Source organism: Equus przewalskii, chromosome 3, assembly GCF_037783145.1.
Source record: "Equus przewalskii isolate Varuska chromosome 3, EquPr2, whole genome shotgun sequence".
NCBI classification, from domain to species: domain Eukaryota; kingdom Metazoa; phylum Chordata; class Mammalia; order Perissodactyla; family Equidae; genus Equus; species Equus przewalskii.
In genome coordinates, this window is record NC_091833.1 from 61,970,421 (window position 1) to 61,988,927 (window position 18,507).

Genomic DNA, 18,507 nt, shown 5'->3' on the forward strand with positions numbered 1-18,507 from the left:
TCACAGTAGGCTCAATAAATATCACTCTTTCTTATCTATGGATTGGTTATTGATTATTTGTATCAATATTTCTTTTTTTTTTTTTTTTTGCTTTGGATAATTTCTCTTTATTATAGTGCCACGTACATACATTTTTTTTTCATGCGCTTTCTATGCAAAACACTTTTATTGGAATACATGCAGCAGCAATTACAAAGAAATCAGGCTGCGTTAAATACCTTACTCATGGCAAAACACTGCTGCTGGTCTTCTCACAGCTTAAAACAGATGCTCACAACTAGAATGCGTCTTTTTATAAATGTTAAAAGTAAATTCACTTCATTTCCAATAGGAGATGTGAGGAAACCAACACATATCTTAATATGATCAGGAACTTTCCAGGTTTTACTTCAGATCCCTATATTTACACATGCAATAGAGTCTGACATTTTAAGTGTTTTCATATTTGGGGCTGACAAGAGCCAGGCACTGGCGGAACTAGTGCTCTCAGTGATCAGTACATACTTTAAGAGCATTCATTTATGCCATTTTCTTCTAAATTGAAATAATGAACATAAAATTTTTTTCAAGTTTGTATGTTATAGGGACTAGAGAAAGGTACAATCTATACACTCCAAATATGTTTGATTTTCTGCAGATTATAATTTAAACAAGATAAGATTGAGGCCAGGATCAAAAAAATTTACAAGTTATACACATATAAAGGTATTGTATACTTGTGCAGTGAACAAAAATAAAATCCCTCTAGAGGTAAAAATTCTCAGACTTCCTCCACTGGGAGGGGAACTTGGCAACACAGGCCTGATAAAGGATAACATCCTTTTCAGCACCAAAACCATGTTCTTATTCATAAGAACAAAGTATGTTAAGTATAGAAAGGATATTGACATGTTTTGCTTCTAATAAAACCAAAAGTTATGTCAATAAGAGAACAGCTGAATTGCCCCAGTTAAGTGTCCAGCTATCACAGCTAATAAAAATACACAAATTCAATGATGTTCATATATATAAATCCTAAAACAGAAAAGGGCAAATAAAAGAGAAACAGTAATCAAGGAAATGACAAAAGAAAACTTTATTCTGCTAAAGGAGGTTATTATATTGGACATTCTAGTCTTTTTTTTTTTTTTTTGAGAGGCCAACAACAATCATTTATTTAGTTCATGATTCTCCAGGTCAACTGAGTGGTTTTTTTGGTCTTTTTTTTTTTTTTTTATTAATGTTATGATAGATTACAACCTTGTGAGATTTCAGTTGTATATTTTTGTTAGTCATGTTGTGGGTACACCACTTCCCCCTCCGTACCCTCCCCCCACCCCCCCTTTTCCCTGGTAACCACCGATCAGATCTCCTTCTCAATATACTAATTTCCACCTATGAGTGGAGTCATATAGAGTTCATCTTTCTCTGACTGACTTATTTCGCTTAACATAATGCCCTCGAGGTCCATCCACGTTGTTGTGAATGGGCCAATTTCGTCTTTTTTTATGGCTGAGTAGTATTCCATTGTGTATATATACCACATCTTCTTTATCCAATCATCAGTTTCTGGTCATGTAGGCTGGTTCCACATCTTGGCTATTGTAAATAATGCTGCGATGAACATAGGGGTGCAACGGACTCTTAAGATATCTGATATCAGGTTCTTAGGATAGATACCCAGTAATGGGATGGCTGGGTCATAGGGTATTTCTATTTTTAACTTTTTGAGAAATCTCCATACTGTTTTCCATAGTGGCTGTACCAGTTTGCATTCCCACCAACAGTGTATGAGGGTTCCTCTTTCTCCACAACCTCTCCAACATTTGTCGTTTTTGGTTTTGGATGTTTTTGCCAATCTAACGGGGGTAAGGTGATATCTTAGTGTAGTTTTGATTTGCATTTCCCTGATGATTAGCGATGATGAACATCTTTTCATGTGTCTATTGGCCATATTCATATCTTCTTTTGAGAAATGTCTGTTCATGTCCTCTGCCCATTTTTTAATCGGGTTGTTTGTTTTTTTATTGTTAAGCAGTGTGAGTTCTTTGTATATTATGGAGATTAACCCTTTGTCGGATAAGTGGCTTGTAAATATTTTTTCCCAATTAGTGAGCTGTTTTTTTGTTTCAATCCTGTTTTCCCTTGCCTTGAAGAAGCTCTTTAGTCTGATGAAGTCCCATTTGTTTATTCTTTCTATTGTTTCCCTCAACTGAGGAGTTACAGTGTCCAAAAAGATTCTTTTGAAACTGATGTCAAAGAGTGTACTGCCTATATTCTCTTCCAAAAGACTTATTGTCTCAGGCCTAATCTTTAGGTCTTTGATCCATTTTGAGTTTATTTTGGTGTGTGGTGAAAAAGAATGGTCAATTTTCAATCTTTTGCATGTGGCTGTCCAGTTTTCCCAGCACCATTTGTTGAAGAGACTTTCTTTTCTCCATTGTAGGCCCTCTGCTCCTTTGTCGAAGATTAGCTGTCCATAGATGTGTGGTTTTATCTCTGGGCTTTCAATTCTGTTCCATTGATCTGTGGACCTGTTTTTGTACCAGTACCATGCTGTTTTGATCACTGTAGCTTTGTAGTATGTTTTGAAATCGGGGATTGTGATTCCGCCGGCTTTGTTTTTCTTGCTCAGGATTGCTTTAGCAATTTGCGGTCTTTTGTTCCCCCATATGAATTTTAGGATTGTTTGTTCAATTTCTGTGAAGAATGTTCTTGGGATTCTGATTGGGATAGCATTGAATCTGTATATTGCTTTAGGTAGTATGGACATTTTAACTATGTTTATTCTTCCAATCCATGTGCAAGGAATGTTTTTCCATCTCTTTATGTCATCGCCTATTTCTTTCAAGAAAGTCTTGTAGTTTTCATTGTATAGATCCTTGACTTCCTTGGTTAAGTTTATCCCAAGGTATTTTATTCTTTTCATTGCGATTGTGAATGGGATAGAGTTCTTGAGTTCTTTTTCTGTTAGTTTATTGTTAGTGTATAGAAATGCTACTGATTTATGCACATTAATTTTATACCCTGCTACTTTGCTGTAGTTGTTGATTATTTCTAATAGTTTTTCTGTGGATTCTTTGGGGTTTTCTATGTATAAGATCATGTCGTCTGCAAACAACGAGAGTTTTACTTCTTCCCTCCCTATTTGGATTCCTTTTATTTCTTTTTCCTGCCGAATTGCTCTGGCCAGCACCTCCAGTACTATGTTGAATAGGAGTGGTGAAAGTGGGCACCCTTGTCTTGTTCCTGTCCTCAGAGGGATGGCTTTCAGCTTTTGTCCATTGAGTATGATGTTGGCTGTGGGTCTATCATATATGGCCTTTATTATGTTGAGGTACTTTCCTTCTATACCCATTTTACTGAGGGTTTTTATCATAAATGGGTGTTGGATCTTGTCGAATGCTTTCTCTGCATCTATTGAGATGATCATGTGGTTTTGATTTTCATTTTGTTGATGTAGTGTATCACGTTGATTGACTTGCGGATGTTGAACCATCCCTGTGTCCCTGGTATAAATCCCACTTGATCATGGTGTATAATCTTTTTGATGTATTGCTGTAATCGGTTTGCCAAAATTTTGTTGAGGATTTTTGCATCTATGTTCATCAGTGATATCGGCCTGTAGTTCTCCTTCTTTGTGTTGTCCTTGTCAGGTTTGGGGATCAGAGTGATGTTGGCTTCATAGAATGTGTTAGGGAGTTCTCCATCTTTCTCAATTCTCTGGAACAGTTTGAGGAGAATAGGTATTAAGTCTTTTTTGAATGTTTGGTAGAATTCTCCAGAGAAGCCGTCTGGTCCTGGACTCTTGTTTTTGGGGAGGTTTTTGATTACCGTTTCTATTTCCTTACTTGTGATTGGTCTATTCAGATTCTCCATTTCTTCCTGATTCAGTTTGGGGAGATTGTAGGAGTCTAGGAATTTGTCCATTTCTTCCAGGTTGTTCAATTTGTTGGCATATAGTTTTTCATAGTATTCTCTTATGATCTCTTGTATTTCATTGGTATCTGTTGTGATTTCTCCTCTGTCATTCCTGATTTTATTAATTTGTGATTTCTCTCTTCTTTTCTTGGTGAGTCTGGCTAGGGGTTTGTCAATTTTGTTAATTCTTTCGAAGAACCAACTCTTTGTTTCATTGATCCTTTCTATTGTCTTTTTTGTTTCAATATCGTTTATTTCTGCTCTTATTTTTATTATTTCCCTCCTTCTACTGACTCTGGGTTTTGTTTATTCTTCGTTTTCTAGTTCTGTTAGGTGTCGTTTGAGGTTGCTTACATGAGCTTTTTCTTGTTTAGTGAGGTGAGCCTGTATTGCGATGAATTTCCCTCTTAGGACTGCTTTTGCTGCATCCCAAATGATTTGGTATGTTGTGTTCTCATTTTCATTTGTCTCCAGATAATATTTGATTTCTTCTTTAATTTCTTCAATGATCCATTGTTTGTTGAGAAGCGTGTTGTTTAGTCTCCACATTTTTGCACCTTTCTCTGCTTTTGTCTTATAGTTGATTTCTAGTTTAATAGCGTTATGATCAGAAAAGATGCTTGATATTATTTCAACTCTCTTGTATTTATTGATGTTTGCTTTGGTTCCCAAAATATGGTCAATCCTTGAGAATGTTCCATGTGCACTTGAGAAGAATGTGTAACCTGCTGTTTTTGGATGAAGTGTTCTATATATATCTATTAAGTCCATCTGGTCTAATTTTTCATTTAATTCTATTATTTCCTTGTTGATTTTCTGTCTGGATGTTCTGTCCATTGGTGTTAATGGTGTGTTGAGGTCCCCTACTATTATTGTATTGTTGTTGATGTCTTCTTTTAGTTCTGTTAAGAGTTGCTTTACAAATTTTGGTGCTCCTGTGTTGGGTGCGTATATATTTATAAGTGTTATGTCTTCTTGGTGGAGAGTCCCTTTGATCATTATATACTGTCCCTCTTTATCTTTCTTTATCTGTTTTGCTTTGAAATCTACCTTGTCAAATATTAGTATAGTGACACCTGCTTTCTTTTGTTCATTATTAGCTTGGAGTATTGTTCTCCATCCCTTCACTCTGAGTCTGTGTTTGTCTTTGGGGCTGAGGTGTGTTTCCTGGAGGCAGCATATTGTTGGATCTTGTTCTTTGATCCATCCTGCCACTCTGTGTCTTTTGATTGGGGAGTTCAATCCATTTACATTTAGAGTGATTATTGAGACGTGGGGGCCTACCACTACCATTTTGTGTCTTGTTTTCCGGTTTTCTTCAGTTTCCTTTGTTTCTCGTCCCATGGTTTAATCTGTTCTGATGTAGAGCTGCTACTCTCTGTTGTTGTCCTTCTACTTATCTCCTCTGCTCTTGGTTTTGTAGCCCTTTTCCTTTTTTGGATTTTTCAGGAATGAGGGTTTTCCTGAGGATTTCCTGAAGAGGAGGTTTTGTGGCAATGAACTCCCTTAATTTTTGTTTATCTGGGAAAGTTTTTATTTCTCCATCGTATTTGAAGGATATTTTCACTGGGTAGAGAATTCTTGGCTGTAGATTTTTGTCCTTCAGATTTTTGAATATATCATTCCACTCTCTTCTAGCCTGTAAAGTTTCTGCTGAGAAATCTGCTGATAGCCTGATGGGGGTTCCTTTGTAGGTTAGTTTCTTTTGCCTGGCTGTCCTTAATATTTTCTCCTTGTCGTTGACTTTTGCTAGCTTCACTACTATATGCCGTGGAGTTGGTCTTCTTGCATTGATAAAGTTTGGAGATCTATTGGCTTCTGTCACCTGAAGATCCATCTCCCTCACCAGATTTGGGAAGTTCTCAGCCATTATTTCTTTGAATAGATTTTCTGCCCCTTTCTCCTTCTCTTCTCCCTCTGGTATACCTATAATCCTTACGTTGCATCTCCTAATTGTGTCTGATAATTCTCGGAGAGTTTCTTCATTTCTTTTAAGTCTTGCTTCTCTCTCCTCCTCTGCCTGCAACAATTCTATATTGCCATCTTCCAAATTGCTAATTCTTTCCTCCATATTATCAGCCCTACTGTTCAGAGCATCTAGATTTTTCTTAATCTCCTCTATTGTGTTCTTCATTTCCAATATTTCTGTTTGGTTCTTCTTTATCGTATCAAACTCTTTTGTGACATAGCTCCTGAACTCGTTGAGTTGATGGTCAGAATTCTCTCTTAACTCATTGAGAATCTTAATGATGGCTGTTTTGAAGTCATCATCATTTAGGTTATATATCTCATTTTCTTTGGGATTGTTTTCTGTGTATTTGTTACTTTCTTTCTGTTCTGGAGATTTAATGTATTTTTTCATATTGCTTGATGTTGTTGATTTGTGCCTCCGCATGGAGATAGAGTTTAGTTGCTCCTTTCACTTGTTTCAGCTGCTGCAGTGGGGGCAGCAGCTGTTTATACTTCACCAACCAGGAACCCTGTCCGTAGTTGCTAACTGGGCCTGGGCCCCTCTTCGTAGCCACAGTGGCCCTTTGGATTCCCTCCTCTGCCATGGGGGCCGTCACAGGGGGGCTTCAGGCTGCAGGTGCCTACTGTTGCAGCCCACCTAGATGTGCTCTCTCCTTGGGGTCTGCAACGGTGTTATGGGCTTTTCCAGCGGCCAGGGGTGGGATCACTTATATTTGTCGCTCCGTTGCTGTCGGCACCCACCGAATCTCACTTGTCCTCTATGGGTCGCAGGAGAGCTATTGGCATCTTCTACAGTCTGTGGTTAGTACACCTAGCTATGCTGCTTTTGCCCTGGGGTCTTCCAGCCTTGTGGCTGGCGGCTGGGTGCCTTCTACTGGTGCTGTGCAGAGGCTTTCCCTAAGGCTGCTGTGAGCCTGTAGGGTTTCCCCCTAGGCTACTAAGCTGGGTCTCTGGAACTCTCTCCAGCCCCAGTCCTCTCCGAGATCTCCGGCAATCCCTAGTCCCACGGGGTGGGCAACGGCAGCTGGGGGTCGCCCCGCCCTCTGGGCTTCTCTCCGGGCCTCTCCCGGGAGCCCTGAATGCTGGGCGTGGCCCCTCTGCTAATGGCAGACAGAGAGTTTTGTCTGCTGCCTGGCGGAACTCCGGCGCTTCCCCTCCGGGTCGCAGAACCAGCCTTTGAAAGTTCCCCCTGCCCCGGTCCTCTTCGAGATCTCTGGCAATCTCTAGCCCCACGGGGCAGGCAATGGCAGCTGGGGGTCGCCCCGCCCTCTGGGATTCTCTCCGGGCCTCTCCCGGAGCCGTGAATGCTCGGCGTGGCCTGTATCAATATTTCATTCCCTGGTTAAGCCCTGAACTACATTTGGTGACTCTGCCTGATTGTGCCCCTGGAAATTTCTAGAACAATAGTACAGTTTGCCCAGACAGGTCTTTAAACTGTTATTATTTAAAATTTCTCAATATTTCCAAGGACACCATTTTTCTACAATTACCAAAGGTCTTCAATTCATCCTTCTTCCTCTCACCCCTAATCCCAAATATCCCCAGTCTATCTGGTGTCATGACTCTTGCACTCATCTGTCCTCCTGTCTAGGACTTCTAGTTTCCTCAAATAAACAGAAATATTAACATATCTTAAACCTAAATATAGTCAGTTACACCAATCCATCTAAACTATGGTTTTCTCCTAATCCACTGATGATGGGAATGCAGAAAGGGTTTTTCTCGTGGTAACAATCCTCTATTTTTATTTACTTACTTTACTTTAATAAACCCTAAGAGTGCTAAGAGAATAGACAAGGAAATAAGCATACCTCTTCTTGGAAACACTTTTCATTTTTCTCTGCTTGGCAGCACATCTCCACTAGCTGAGTGAAATCCACAATAATTGATTGGAACTGCATCTGTGTTGCATGTAGCTTCTGCTTCACAAGGTTGCTGAGGAGCGTGAATCCGAAATGAGGAGAGAAGATACTAGCAGTCCCTGAGTTGCATTTGTAACAGTGGTTTCAAAATCCTTGGAAATAACATATGTCTGAGCATATATAACAAACCAGGGAGGTGAGCCTCTCTCCCAGAAGGCAAGAGGACTGGGGGTTGAGCGAAATCCTAAAACAAGAAGTCAGGCTGGGAGACTTGCACCCAGTTGGAAAGGCTTGGTCAGTGGAAGACAGGAGTAATTTTGTGGTTCCCCAGCTGGGCCTCCCTTACACTCACTTCTGAATCATGCAGGATCAGGGTCAACCTTTGACAAAGTGCTGTAAGAGTACTGCATTCAAGTCCCGCAAACCACTAAGACACAAGCAAGGCTGCCACGGCACCATCGAAGAGTGTCTAATCCTGGGGGCTGGGGGAAAGGAATTATTGTCTTCTTACAACAAAACAGAAAGCAGCTTTGTCAAGGGATTCGGTCTGCACCTGAGCAGGAGACAGAGGTAGCTTGAGGGCATGATTGTTCCCAGTGGCACAGGAGTGGTGCCAGGGAGAGCCACCTGGAGGATTACTGGGGGTGGGAGAGGCAGAGGGAGTTGCATAAACTCTTCCCTGAGGATTCTGGGGATAATTGCTGGAACCGAAATTTTGTTCAGGCAGGTAGTAGCAAGAGCGTGCAAAACTTACATTATTAATCATTAGAAGACTGATGATGGACAGAAGGCATTGTGGGAGTGTGTGTTCATGCACGTATGTGACGCTATATGTTCCTATACTATACACAGAAAGCATTGAAATAGAAGTGCTATGATTCTCTTCTGTATTTTCTAAATTTTCTTCAAGGATTATGTATACTTTCCTTATGTAAATAAATGACTATGTAAAATAAACCAATATTTTAAAAAGAAATAGAATAGTATAAGCATTATTTTTTCTATCCAACTGGTCTATACATCTCCAATCTTCTAAATCGGACCTAAACTTGATTCCACTTGAAAGAAAACACTGTGCTTGTTTGCGTCTCTGTATCATTCCAGTCTGTATGTTAGATCTATAGTCAAATCAATTTGTATTATCTTTGAATAATAGTTATCAGTTTTTAACAGATTAATTATTCAAAGTGAGAAATGCAAGCTGTTTCCCACTGGAGTTTGGTGGATTTTGTCTCTGAATATATATTCCGACAGAAATGATATCGCTCGTAATGCTGAAGTTTACTGACCAACCCATAAAAGCACAGAAGAGCTCAGGTCCCAGGTCTAACCATCATGGGGACCCGATGGTGACCCTATCTCCAAACACCCATTTGGGGCTTCTAGGTCTGGCTTAGGGTATCCAGCAACGCAAGAGGCCAAAGCTGGTATAGGAAGGGGCTCAGGGTTTAGTGCTAGTTCATGCAAAATCTGGAATTCTCTTTTCTTCTAATATCGTGAAAAGGGCGCAAACTTTGAAGTCAAAGTTAACTTTGGTTCAAGTTAGGTCCTCCACTCACTAGTTTGTGTGATGGTTAACCTCTCTGACCCTCATCTATAAAAAGAAAATTTCAGCACCTACACGCAAGATTTTTCTGAGGACTAAAAATAATATATTAAAGGGCTGAGTACTGTACCTCGCACACTGGAGGCACTCAATAAATGGTGGCAAAGATAACAACAATGAATAGTGATAACGATAATAGCACAACTTGCTTCCATTTCAAATTTTTGTTTGCTTCCAACCATGGTCTCCCTCCTTCCTGACTCCCACAATAAATGGTACATTGTCACAGCTTTTCTCCTATTTATTCGTGTATTCATTCAGCAAATAATTGATGAGCATCTTTACAAGTTCCCCAAGGATCTGAGTTGTAGATTCAACAGTTACAGAGAAACCTAATGTGAGAGGAAAAAACACTCGCTCATATATTCCCACCTTCTCTTTTCTTACTTACGAGCTGTGGAATTCCAAGTGCCTTCATGGCTTGGCCCCTCCCAACCATTCAAGTCTCATCCCCAAAGTTTCTCTTCTCAGTCACATGGAACCACTCTGCTTTCTACTCTCCCTTGCTTTGTCGGCTGCTTTCTGCATGCACTTCCCAGAGGGACCAGTAGAGGGAAGACAAGCATAACTGCTGAATTTCCAGACGATCAGCCCGCAGCTGCTTATTTAAACAAAGAGAAATGCTCCCATTGAACTGGGACAGGCAAGAAAAAAAATCTCCCATTATGAGAAGGCAGAAGGCCAGGGAATGAGACTCAGAGCAGCGGTATCAGGACGTCCTGTTACCTCTCTTTGGGGCTCTACATACAAAAACTGCCATTTCTACAACTGGGGACTCTGTGTCACTAAGAAGCTGGGTCCCCTCTCCCAATGTCACATGCTTGTGATCTGCTTGTAATTGATTCATCTCTCTCCTGCCACTTCCTCCCCCCATCTTTCTACCTACCAACTGACTGCTTTTATTTAAAAATAGTTGCCCTAATTCTTTCTTTTCTTTTAAATTTTTAAATTTACGTTTTTAAATCTTAAATACTAATTTTGAGGCGGGGGGGGGTGGCAGTGAGGAAGATTAGCCCTGAGCTAACATCTGTTTCCAATCTTCCTCATTTTGCTTGAGGAAGATTGTCACTGGGCTAACATCTGCGCCAATCTCTCTCCACTTTCTGTATGTGGGATGTCGCCACAGCATGGCTTGATGAGCAGTGTGTAGGTCAGCGCCCAGGATCCAAACCTGTAAACCCTGGGCTGCCAAAGCAGAGCATTCAAACTTAACCACTACACCACCAGGCCAGCCCGCCTTAAATCCTATTATTAATCCTCAATACCATCAACTTGCTTTCAGTTTTTATCTCTATAATATTAATCTTTTATTTTCATTTAATTTGTCCACCATTTCATTTAAAGCACATTCTAGTCCTTATATACTATCTTCAGTCTTATCTTAATATTTCAACTCAATATTTTTCTTAACTGGATTTTAAATTCTTTAACTTTGAACTTCTAGTTTCTTTCTATTTTCTCTATCTTATTTCATGACTTCAACTTCTACCTTCTCTTTACATCCTGCTGAATTTTTCTTTCCCCTCCAGGAGCCCTTTCACTTATTTCATCTTTTCTTGTTTGTAGACTTATGCTGTGATGGTCAGCCAGAATTATACTGGGATGAAAGCCATGGAGAGAGCCCTTGCCACTATCCCAAGAAGTTGGAGGGTTTTTTCCAGCCTGGCCTTTGACTCCCAATATGGATTCTCCCAGAATATTCCAGAAATCTCTATGTTAACTATCTCTATGCTGCTGTTTTCTCCATACAGAGAACATAGTAAATTCACTAGAACAGGGATGCCTCCTAATATTTCACACTTTTTATTATCTAGCCTTCACATAAAGAATCTGTCCATGTTTTAAAAATTATTACCAGTATTATAACCCCTTGATTGGGGCACACTAAGAGCTGCATGTTGGTAGTTAAGGGTACCTGCCTTGAGCCTGATAGCTTGGGTGCAAATTCCAGCTCGACAATCCATTTACCTGTTGCATGGTCTCATACCAAGTCTTCTTGCCTTCTCAGCCTCAGTTTCCTCACAACTAAAATGGGGTAATAATATTATCTAACTCATACATTTGTGGCAAGGATTTGGTGAGATGACATACATAAAGTGGTGCCTATCTATGCCCAGAGAACTTCTCAAGAGAAAGCAAAGCCTGCCCTCCAGAAGTAAAACAGACTCCTTTCTCCTTGTGTTCCTACATCAAGCCCGGACTAAAGAAAGAATGGCTAATTGAATGTGACAGCAGTCTTTGGGTACCGATTGGACAGTTTTAAAGTCTAGTTTGTGATCAGCTCACCTTGGGAACTGAAGAAAGGAATTCAAGGGTCAGCTGGCTTATGAATTGCAAGTCCTGTGATAAAACAGAACAAGTAACAACCTTATGCTTGCTGGCCACGGAAATGTGTTCATTCTCAAGGCAACAAAAACTTTGCCTCACTTGGCAAGATGATATTGTTGGATTAATAATATTTAGACCCTGCAAGAGTGAGCCTTAGAGTAAATAAATTAATTAGAAATAAGCTACCACTTCTAACGATCTTGGGGGAGAAGGAACAACGAGAACCAGAGCATGCTTTCTCCTGAGGACAGGATCAGGGACACGTGAGGAGGGTAGGAAGGGTGGGTGGACGCTATAAGTTACCTTCCCAACTGTCTGCGGTTGGAGTGCTTTCAATGCATCCTGCTGATTCAGGGAAACTGGAACTTCACCCTCTGGCTTTTCTCAGAGCACTCACCTTTGGTGGACTCCACCTGGGACCTCTAACATCACATCCACCACCAGAGGAATTTATTCCAAGGGAGAACGCCTGGGCCATGAGAATGTCTTGGCTCCAGGCTTGGGAGTGGGGTGAATGGTGAAGAGAAGGATGATTGATGCCACAGAGAAAGACATTTCTTTCTCTACCACAGTGACCAGGTAGCCTCTTTTCTAATTCCTGATAATGTGTTCCATTCAATTGGTCTATGTGAGTGGGATAGGGAGAATTGAGGGAAATACCAGCCACTTGTGAGATGTTAATCCCCTTATGCTCTCAGTAGCCAAGGGCAAGACCAGCTGTGTGTGCCACATGTGCTACTTCCAAGTCTAAGCTCGTCTTGTCTCACTCACTTCAGTGACAATCAGAAATCCAAGTCTCCCAGATCATCTGTCATCATAGTGATGTCTCTACATCCTTCAAATGGCCCATCTCCTACTCTCCTCGCCTTCCCTAACCCAGCCTTTTCTCCTCTGTAATTTGAGGCTTTGTCAGCAATAGCCATGGCCTCTTCTCTGAACTTCTTTCCCTATTTGAAACACGAGGCCCCCCAGAGGACACAGCTTCCCCTAAGACCTCTCAAGAGGAGGCTATTTATGCTTGAACGCCACTTATCTTAGCACCCTTTACTGCTTCCAGCCTCTCTCTCCTTCACCCTCTTGCAAAAGCCATAGCTCCTTCAAAGTACATGTCATCAAACTCTGACTTGCCCTCTCCCTATTTATTTCTCCCACATATGTTTCCACCATTATCTCGACATTTATCATTTTCTGTAGTTTCAACACCTACATTAATGATCTACCTGTGGCAGATTGATTTTAAAAATGGACCCAATTGTCCACCTTTCTCTGTATCTATGTCCTTTACAATGTGATTTTCCAGCACCTCCTATCAAGAAGTGAAGTCTCTCTTCACACCCCTTTAATCCAGGGAGGCCTTATGACCTACATTACAGCAGAACTGGCAGTGCATGATTCCAAATCTGGGCCTCATGAGGCCTCTACACTTCCTCTTTCTCCCAGCTACCATATGAAGAAGCTTAGGTTAGCCTGCTGGAGACCACATGCAGCAGAGCAAGCCCTTCTCGATGAGGCCAGCCTAGACCAGCCAGCCCCCAGCGGATTTAGCAGCTAACCACAGACTCTTGAGCAAGCCCAGCTGAGAAGGGCTGAGGCTGGCCCACGTCAACAGATGCATCCAATCAACCCACAGATACTTGAGCAATAATAACTGACGCTGTGTTGTCACTACATTTCTGTGCAGTTTGTCACGCAGCAAAAACTACCTAGCACATTTTAAAAGGAAAAGATGAGGGAAAAATATTTGACAATGGGTTGCAGTAGCAGGAGAGCAAGAGGGTGGACAATATAGTAGAATGAATAAATATTCTAATAGATGCCTGTGAAAGCAGGAGTAGAAAAGAGCACTGGATTAAATTCTATTGCTGACCTCATACAGAAACCCTTTTCACCTAGAACACACATTGCAACACCCTGCTCAGATATAAAGACATTGTATTCTATTGGCAACATTTCCTATCAATAGGTTTCAGTATCAGTAACAGCAACCAAATCAGAATAGCACTTTGTAAAGTAATAACTTATATTCATAAAATTGTCTAATTTATAAATGTTTTCATATACAATATGTATGTGTATATCAGGTACAGATACAGATAGATATAAATATTACATAAGGTGATGACTTGGTCACAGGGTACAGGTGGAGAAATGTAAGTTCCATTGACTTTCAGATCGTCAAAGCATGGCTTCCTGAAGGCATACGGGTCATCGCAGGAGTGACCCACACCAGCACTAATAGGCTATACTGACCCCACCTCATCCTCAGTTGACAGTCAATAGGGATCTATCCTTACTCAGCAACACAGAATATCGGTAAAGTATTTCTCTCTGTGGCTTCAGAAGTAGAAGTTCAGTTGGAGGTAACAAGGAAACAGATTTCTACCTAACAAGAAAAGATAAGATCTTTCTTTTCTTTTTTTTTTTTAAAGATTGGCACCTGAGCTAACATCTGTTGCAAATCTTTTTCTTCTTCTTCTTCTTCCTCTTCCTCTTCATCTTCCCTTTCTTCCTCTTCCTCTTCTTCTTCTCCCCAAATCCCCCTAGAACGTAGTTGTAGGTCCCTCTGGTTATGCTAATGTGGGATCACTGATGAGCCGTGCCATGTCCATGCCCAGGATCCTAACTGGCAAAACCCTGGGCCGCTGAAGTGGAGCACGCGAACGTAACCACTTGGCCACAGGGCCAGCCCCAAAGATGAGCTTTTTAATTAAGCATATCTAAAGATAAAATAGGCTGCTTTAAGAAAATGGTCTTCCCAACACTGGAAATGTTCATGGAAGAACAGCACAATGTGTTTCAGAAGGACTTCCTAAACTTGGGGTGGGAAGGCTTGATTAATATCTAAGCTTCCTTCCATTGTCAGTATTCTTTGATATATTTTCACAGACGAGATATATATGGCATTTAATATTTATTTCCAGTATTGTGAGTTTCTAATGACATCTTGTTTTCCTATATTCTGAGAAGTTACTACAAAGCCTTTTGTGATGCAAGAAACTGAGTTACGGGGGTGGATGAGCAGGAGGAGAAGAAAATCAAAGATTCAAGGAGTTGAATTCACAGGCATTACATTATCACCCAACTGGCACCCACTGCTAATCACGCAAAAACCATTCTTCCAAACAGATAAAACAGGCATCCCTAGTAACAGTAGAAGTGGTAGTAAAAGTAATGACATACTATGAAGTGACACACATCACTCTCACAGAATGTTCCAAAGCACTTTCCCAGCATACTGGTCCTGCAGAATCTTAGTAGCTTTTGTGGCCCATATGATTCTAGGTTAGAACAAGCTAAACAAGTTACTTTATTGCAGCATTTCTCTGACTTCCATTATTTATGGAAGGTGTAAATTTCCTTTTTTTTTTTGGTTATTTTTCATTGATATATAACTGACATATACATTATATTAGTCTCTTATACATACATATGCAACATAATGATGCGATGTATGTATATATTGTGAAATGATTACCACAATAAGCCTAGTTATTTCATTCTAGCTTAGTGAGAAAGTAAATACAGTATTCCTAAAATAATTTGATCATGGAAACTTTTTTGTACGAGATGCCTTATAAAACTAATGTTCCAAAGTTTACACTTTAGAAAAAACGCATTAATATACTTCTCTGTCAATATTTTCTGATCAATATATTTCAATCTTATTAACTGATCAAATTGGAGTAGCATCCATGATAGTCATAACTGCAAAAATTGCAGAATATTCTCAATTCTACTTGACCTCCAATATAACATTACCTGCTCCATTCCTCGTGCAATGCTTATATCTGCATCCAGTTTACAGTTCTTTATACCTGCTCCCGTGTTGACAATAAAGAACAAAGTAGACAACGATGCTTACTTTTGCTTTTCAGTTTGGAATTCCTCCTCCTGAGCTTTGCACAAGTCCTCTTTAAGGCTGATGACTTGGCCACAGGATAAAGGTGGAGAAATGTAAGTTTCATCAATTTGCAGATCATCAAAGCATGGCTTCCTGAAGGCAGACGAATCATCGCAGCAATGACCCACACCAGCGTTGATAGGCTTGGCCTCATGTCTTCTGCATAAAGCTCCAAGAATTAGCTTTACCTTTTCGGAAAAGAATCAAAATAAGAGCCATAAGGTTTGTGGTTGTTTTTTTTCTCTTTTTTTTTACCCATAAGAAAGAAGATTATTTTTGTATTCCCAAATTCTAGTTTCTGCAAGTTCAGCCTGGATTTCACTGTTTGGGAAAAAGCAAGAGCATCAAGTACAGCCTGATTCCCAGCCTTGTCCTTCCCTTCCTGTCATCCTCAAGCTGAGTTCACTTGGGCCCCACCTTTAGGTTCCTCCCCAGTCCAATCTATAGACCAGTGTTGACCTGAGGCAGGAGTTTCTTATGCTCCATCAAGTTAAAATCAAGTCAACAGTCTGGCTAATTTGACTCAGATATAAGACTGATCACTGGCATTCTTACTTAAGAAGCTCAAATCCAGTTTACTTCTATGTTTTGTAACTGGACATCTGTAACCACCACAAAACTTGGCACACAGGAGATGCTCTATGAATATTTGTTGAATGAATGAAAAAATGAATAAATGAATGATGAAAGAAATCCTTGGATCCTATTTCAGTTATCTATTTCATTTACTTGTCCTGTCCTAGAATTGTCACGTTAACTCACTTCCAGTGTGGTGTCTGATACTTATGCTGGTGCTGTCTGCAAGCCTGCCTATATGCTGCTCTGAGGGTAATGGCCTCCTAAATTCCCTGTCACTTATGCATAAGGGGACGAAGTTATTGAAACCAGTAATCATCAACATTTACTGTATGCATTTATCCATTTTAGAAGTAACCAAAGAAATCACCTTTTTAAAAATAAGACTTTAGGAGTATGTGTCTGCTTGAAAGAGTTCTACAAAGAGGGCATAACTAGAGAAGAAAAATTGACAATAAAATAAAAGGAAGTTAGGGCTATCTAATGAAAATGTTTAAATCTGCAATCAAAACAATTGAATTTTATCAGAAGACCAACTTAGCACAAAGGAGGCACTTTACCAAGGGCACAGGGAGAGAAAGCTGTCACCAAACAAGAATTCAGTAGCGTTAAAATAATACCACTTAAGAGAGACCTAGAGATTAGGTCTTGGAGGGATGTTCTGCATTGTGAGAAAGGAATAACTTATCATACGTCACCATAGCCTGGAAGAAATTTCCCTCAGGACCGTTCCTATCCTTCCTCTCATTCCATTTGTACTAATACCCATATCCATATTCAACTTCCAAAGTATTTTGACTTAGGAAAAAGTATAGCTTAGTTATTAGACCCAATTACTCCTCCCTTTGGAAAGACATTGCTCATTGTAATGAATACACTGGCATTCCATCTAATAAATTTACGACTTGTGAGTTTGTTTAGGATAAGTCTGAATGAGCATTATCTTGGAATTTGCTGACAAAAATCACCTTTTTTTTTTTTTTTTTGGTGAGGAAGATTGCCCCTGAGCTAACATCCATTGCCAATCTTCCGCTATTTTGTATGTGGGATGCTCCTACAGCATGGCTTGATGAGTGGTACATAGGCCTGCACCCAGGATGTGAACCTGTGAACCCCAGGCTGCCAAAGCAGAGAGTACAAACTTAACCACTATGCCACTAGGCTGGCCCCAAAATCACTTTTGTTGACTTGAAAACCCAACGAAAGGCCAGCCCCAGCAGCCTAGTGGTTAAGTTCAGCATGTTCTACTTTGGTGGCTTGGGTTCAGTTCCCGGGCAGGGACCTATACCACTCCTAGGTGGCCATGCTGTGGTGGCAGCTCATATAGAGAAAGAAGAAGATTGGCACAGATGTTAGCTCAGAGTGAATCTTCCTCAAAATAAAAAGAAAAAACAAAAACCCAAGGAATCGACCCTGGGGTATGATCCAGGCAAAGGCCTGGTGAATCTGACATCCCCAGATTCAGAGATGTGACAGTCTTACTGCTGCTGCTAATCAAAGACAATGGCATGAGCTGAGCTGAAAGGATTTCTCCTGAGGACACAATTATTAGGCTCCGTTGACAGTTCATGAATGTGTCCACCAACATGAGACTGATTGCAAGGGTTAGAGATTAGAACTTCAAGGACAGGCAAACATGAAGTCACAGATGTACTTACCGAGTCCTCCATGCAGATGAACTGTTGCTCATCACTCAGTGGGCAACATTTGGTCGCAGCAGCTGCCATGTTCTTCGTGAACATAACCAACTCTTGAGCAGATAGTTGTGGGGCTTTCTTAGTGTACAGGACTATGAGGCTGAAAGAATAATATCCTCTTACGCCTGGCAATGGCTATGTGCCCAAAATAAAGAATTCTATAGAGTTTTCCTCAATATCAGACATCGTTTCTAATTTAGGGTGAACAAGGCATTAAATTGGGTTTAATTCTATCTTTTTAGTCCTTGTTTCAATGGCCCAATGCCTTATTTAGTAGACTTGGAATTCTCTTCCCACCTCATACATTGCTCCACTCTGATCCATCTGTTTTCTACTTATCAAGGATACTATGTTAGCTAGTTTGGATGGCTACAAAATCAGACAGAGTAAACAACTATTGAAATAAATATATGCGCAGGCCATTAAAGTTTTTATTGGTTGTCTGCAATGTGTTGGAATAGGGGCTGCAGAATGATCAGCAAACAGCCTCTACTCCCTTGGGGCTCACACTCGAGTGGGAGGGGGATAGACAAGTACACTCAGTGCAGTGAAAGGAGCACAGAGTGCAGCAGGTGCACACAGAATGGCCTCTAATCCCACCCCAGGGAGTCAGGCAGACCTCCTAGGGGAAATCTCAGCTCATGTGAGCTGAGATCTGACAATAAC

At 40.5% G+C, this 18,507-nt stretch overlaps 1 protein-coding gene across 2 annotated transcripts in view; it reads right to left on the minus strand.

Annotated features, from left to right (window-relative positions):
• The window catches only part of LOC103555080 (alpha-fetoprotein-like), a 59,495-nt gene that overhangs the window by 18,321 nt on the left and 22,667 nt on the right, over nucleotides 1–18,507 (minus strand). For both annotated transcript variants that reach the window (XM_070614659.1, XM_070614657.1), the window contains 3 exons: nucleotides 17,803–17,941; nucleotides 15,530–15,756; nucleotides 7,683–7,806 (listed from right to left, as the gene is read on the minus strand). In XM_070614659.1, the coding sequence (XP_070470760.1) occupies nucleotides 7,683–7,806; nucleotides 15,530–15,756; nucleotides 17,803–17,941 (490 nt within the window). The remainder of the gene's footprint in view (nucleotides 1–7,682; nucleotides 7,807–15,529; nucleotides 15,757–17,802; nucleotides 17,942–18,507) is intronic.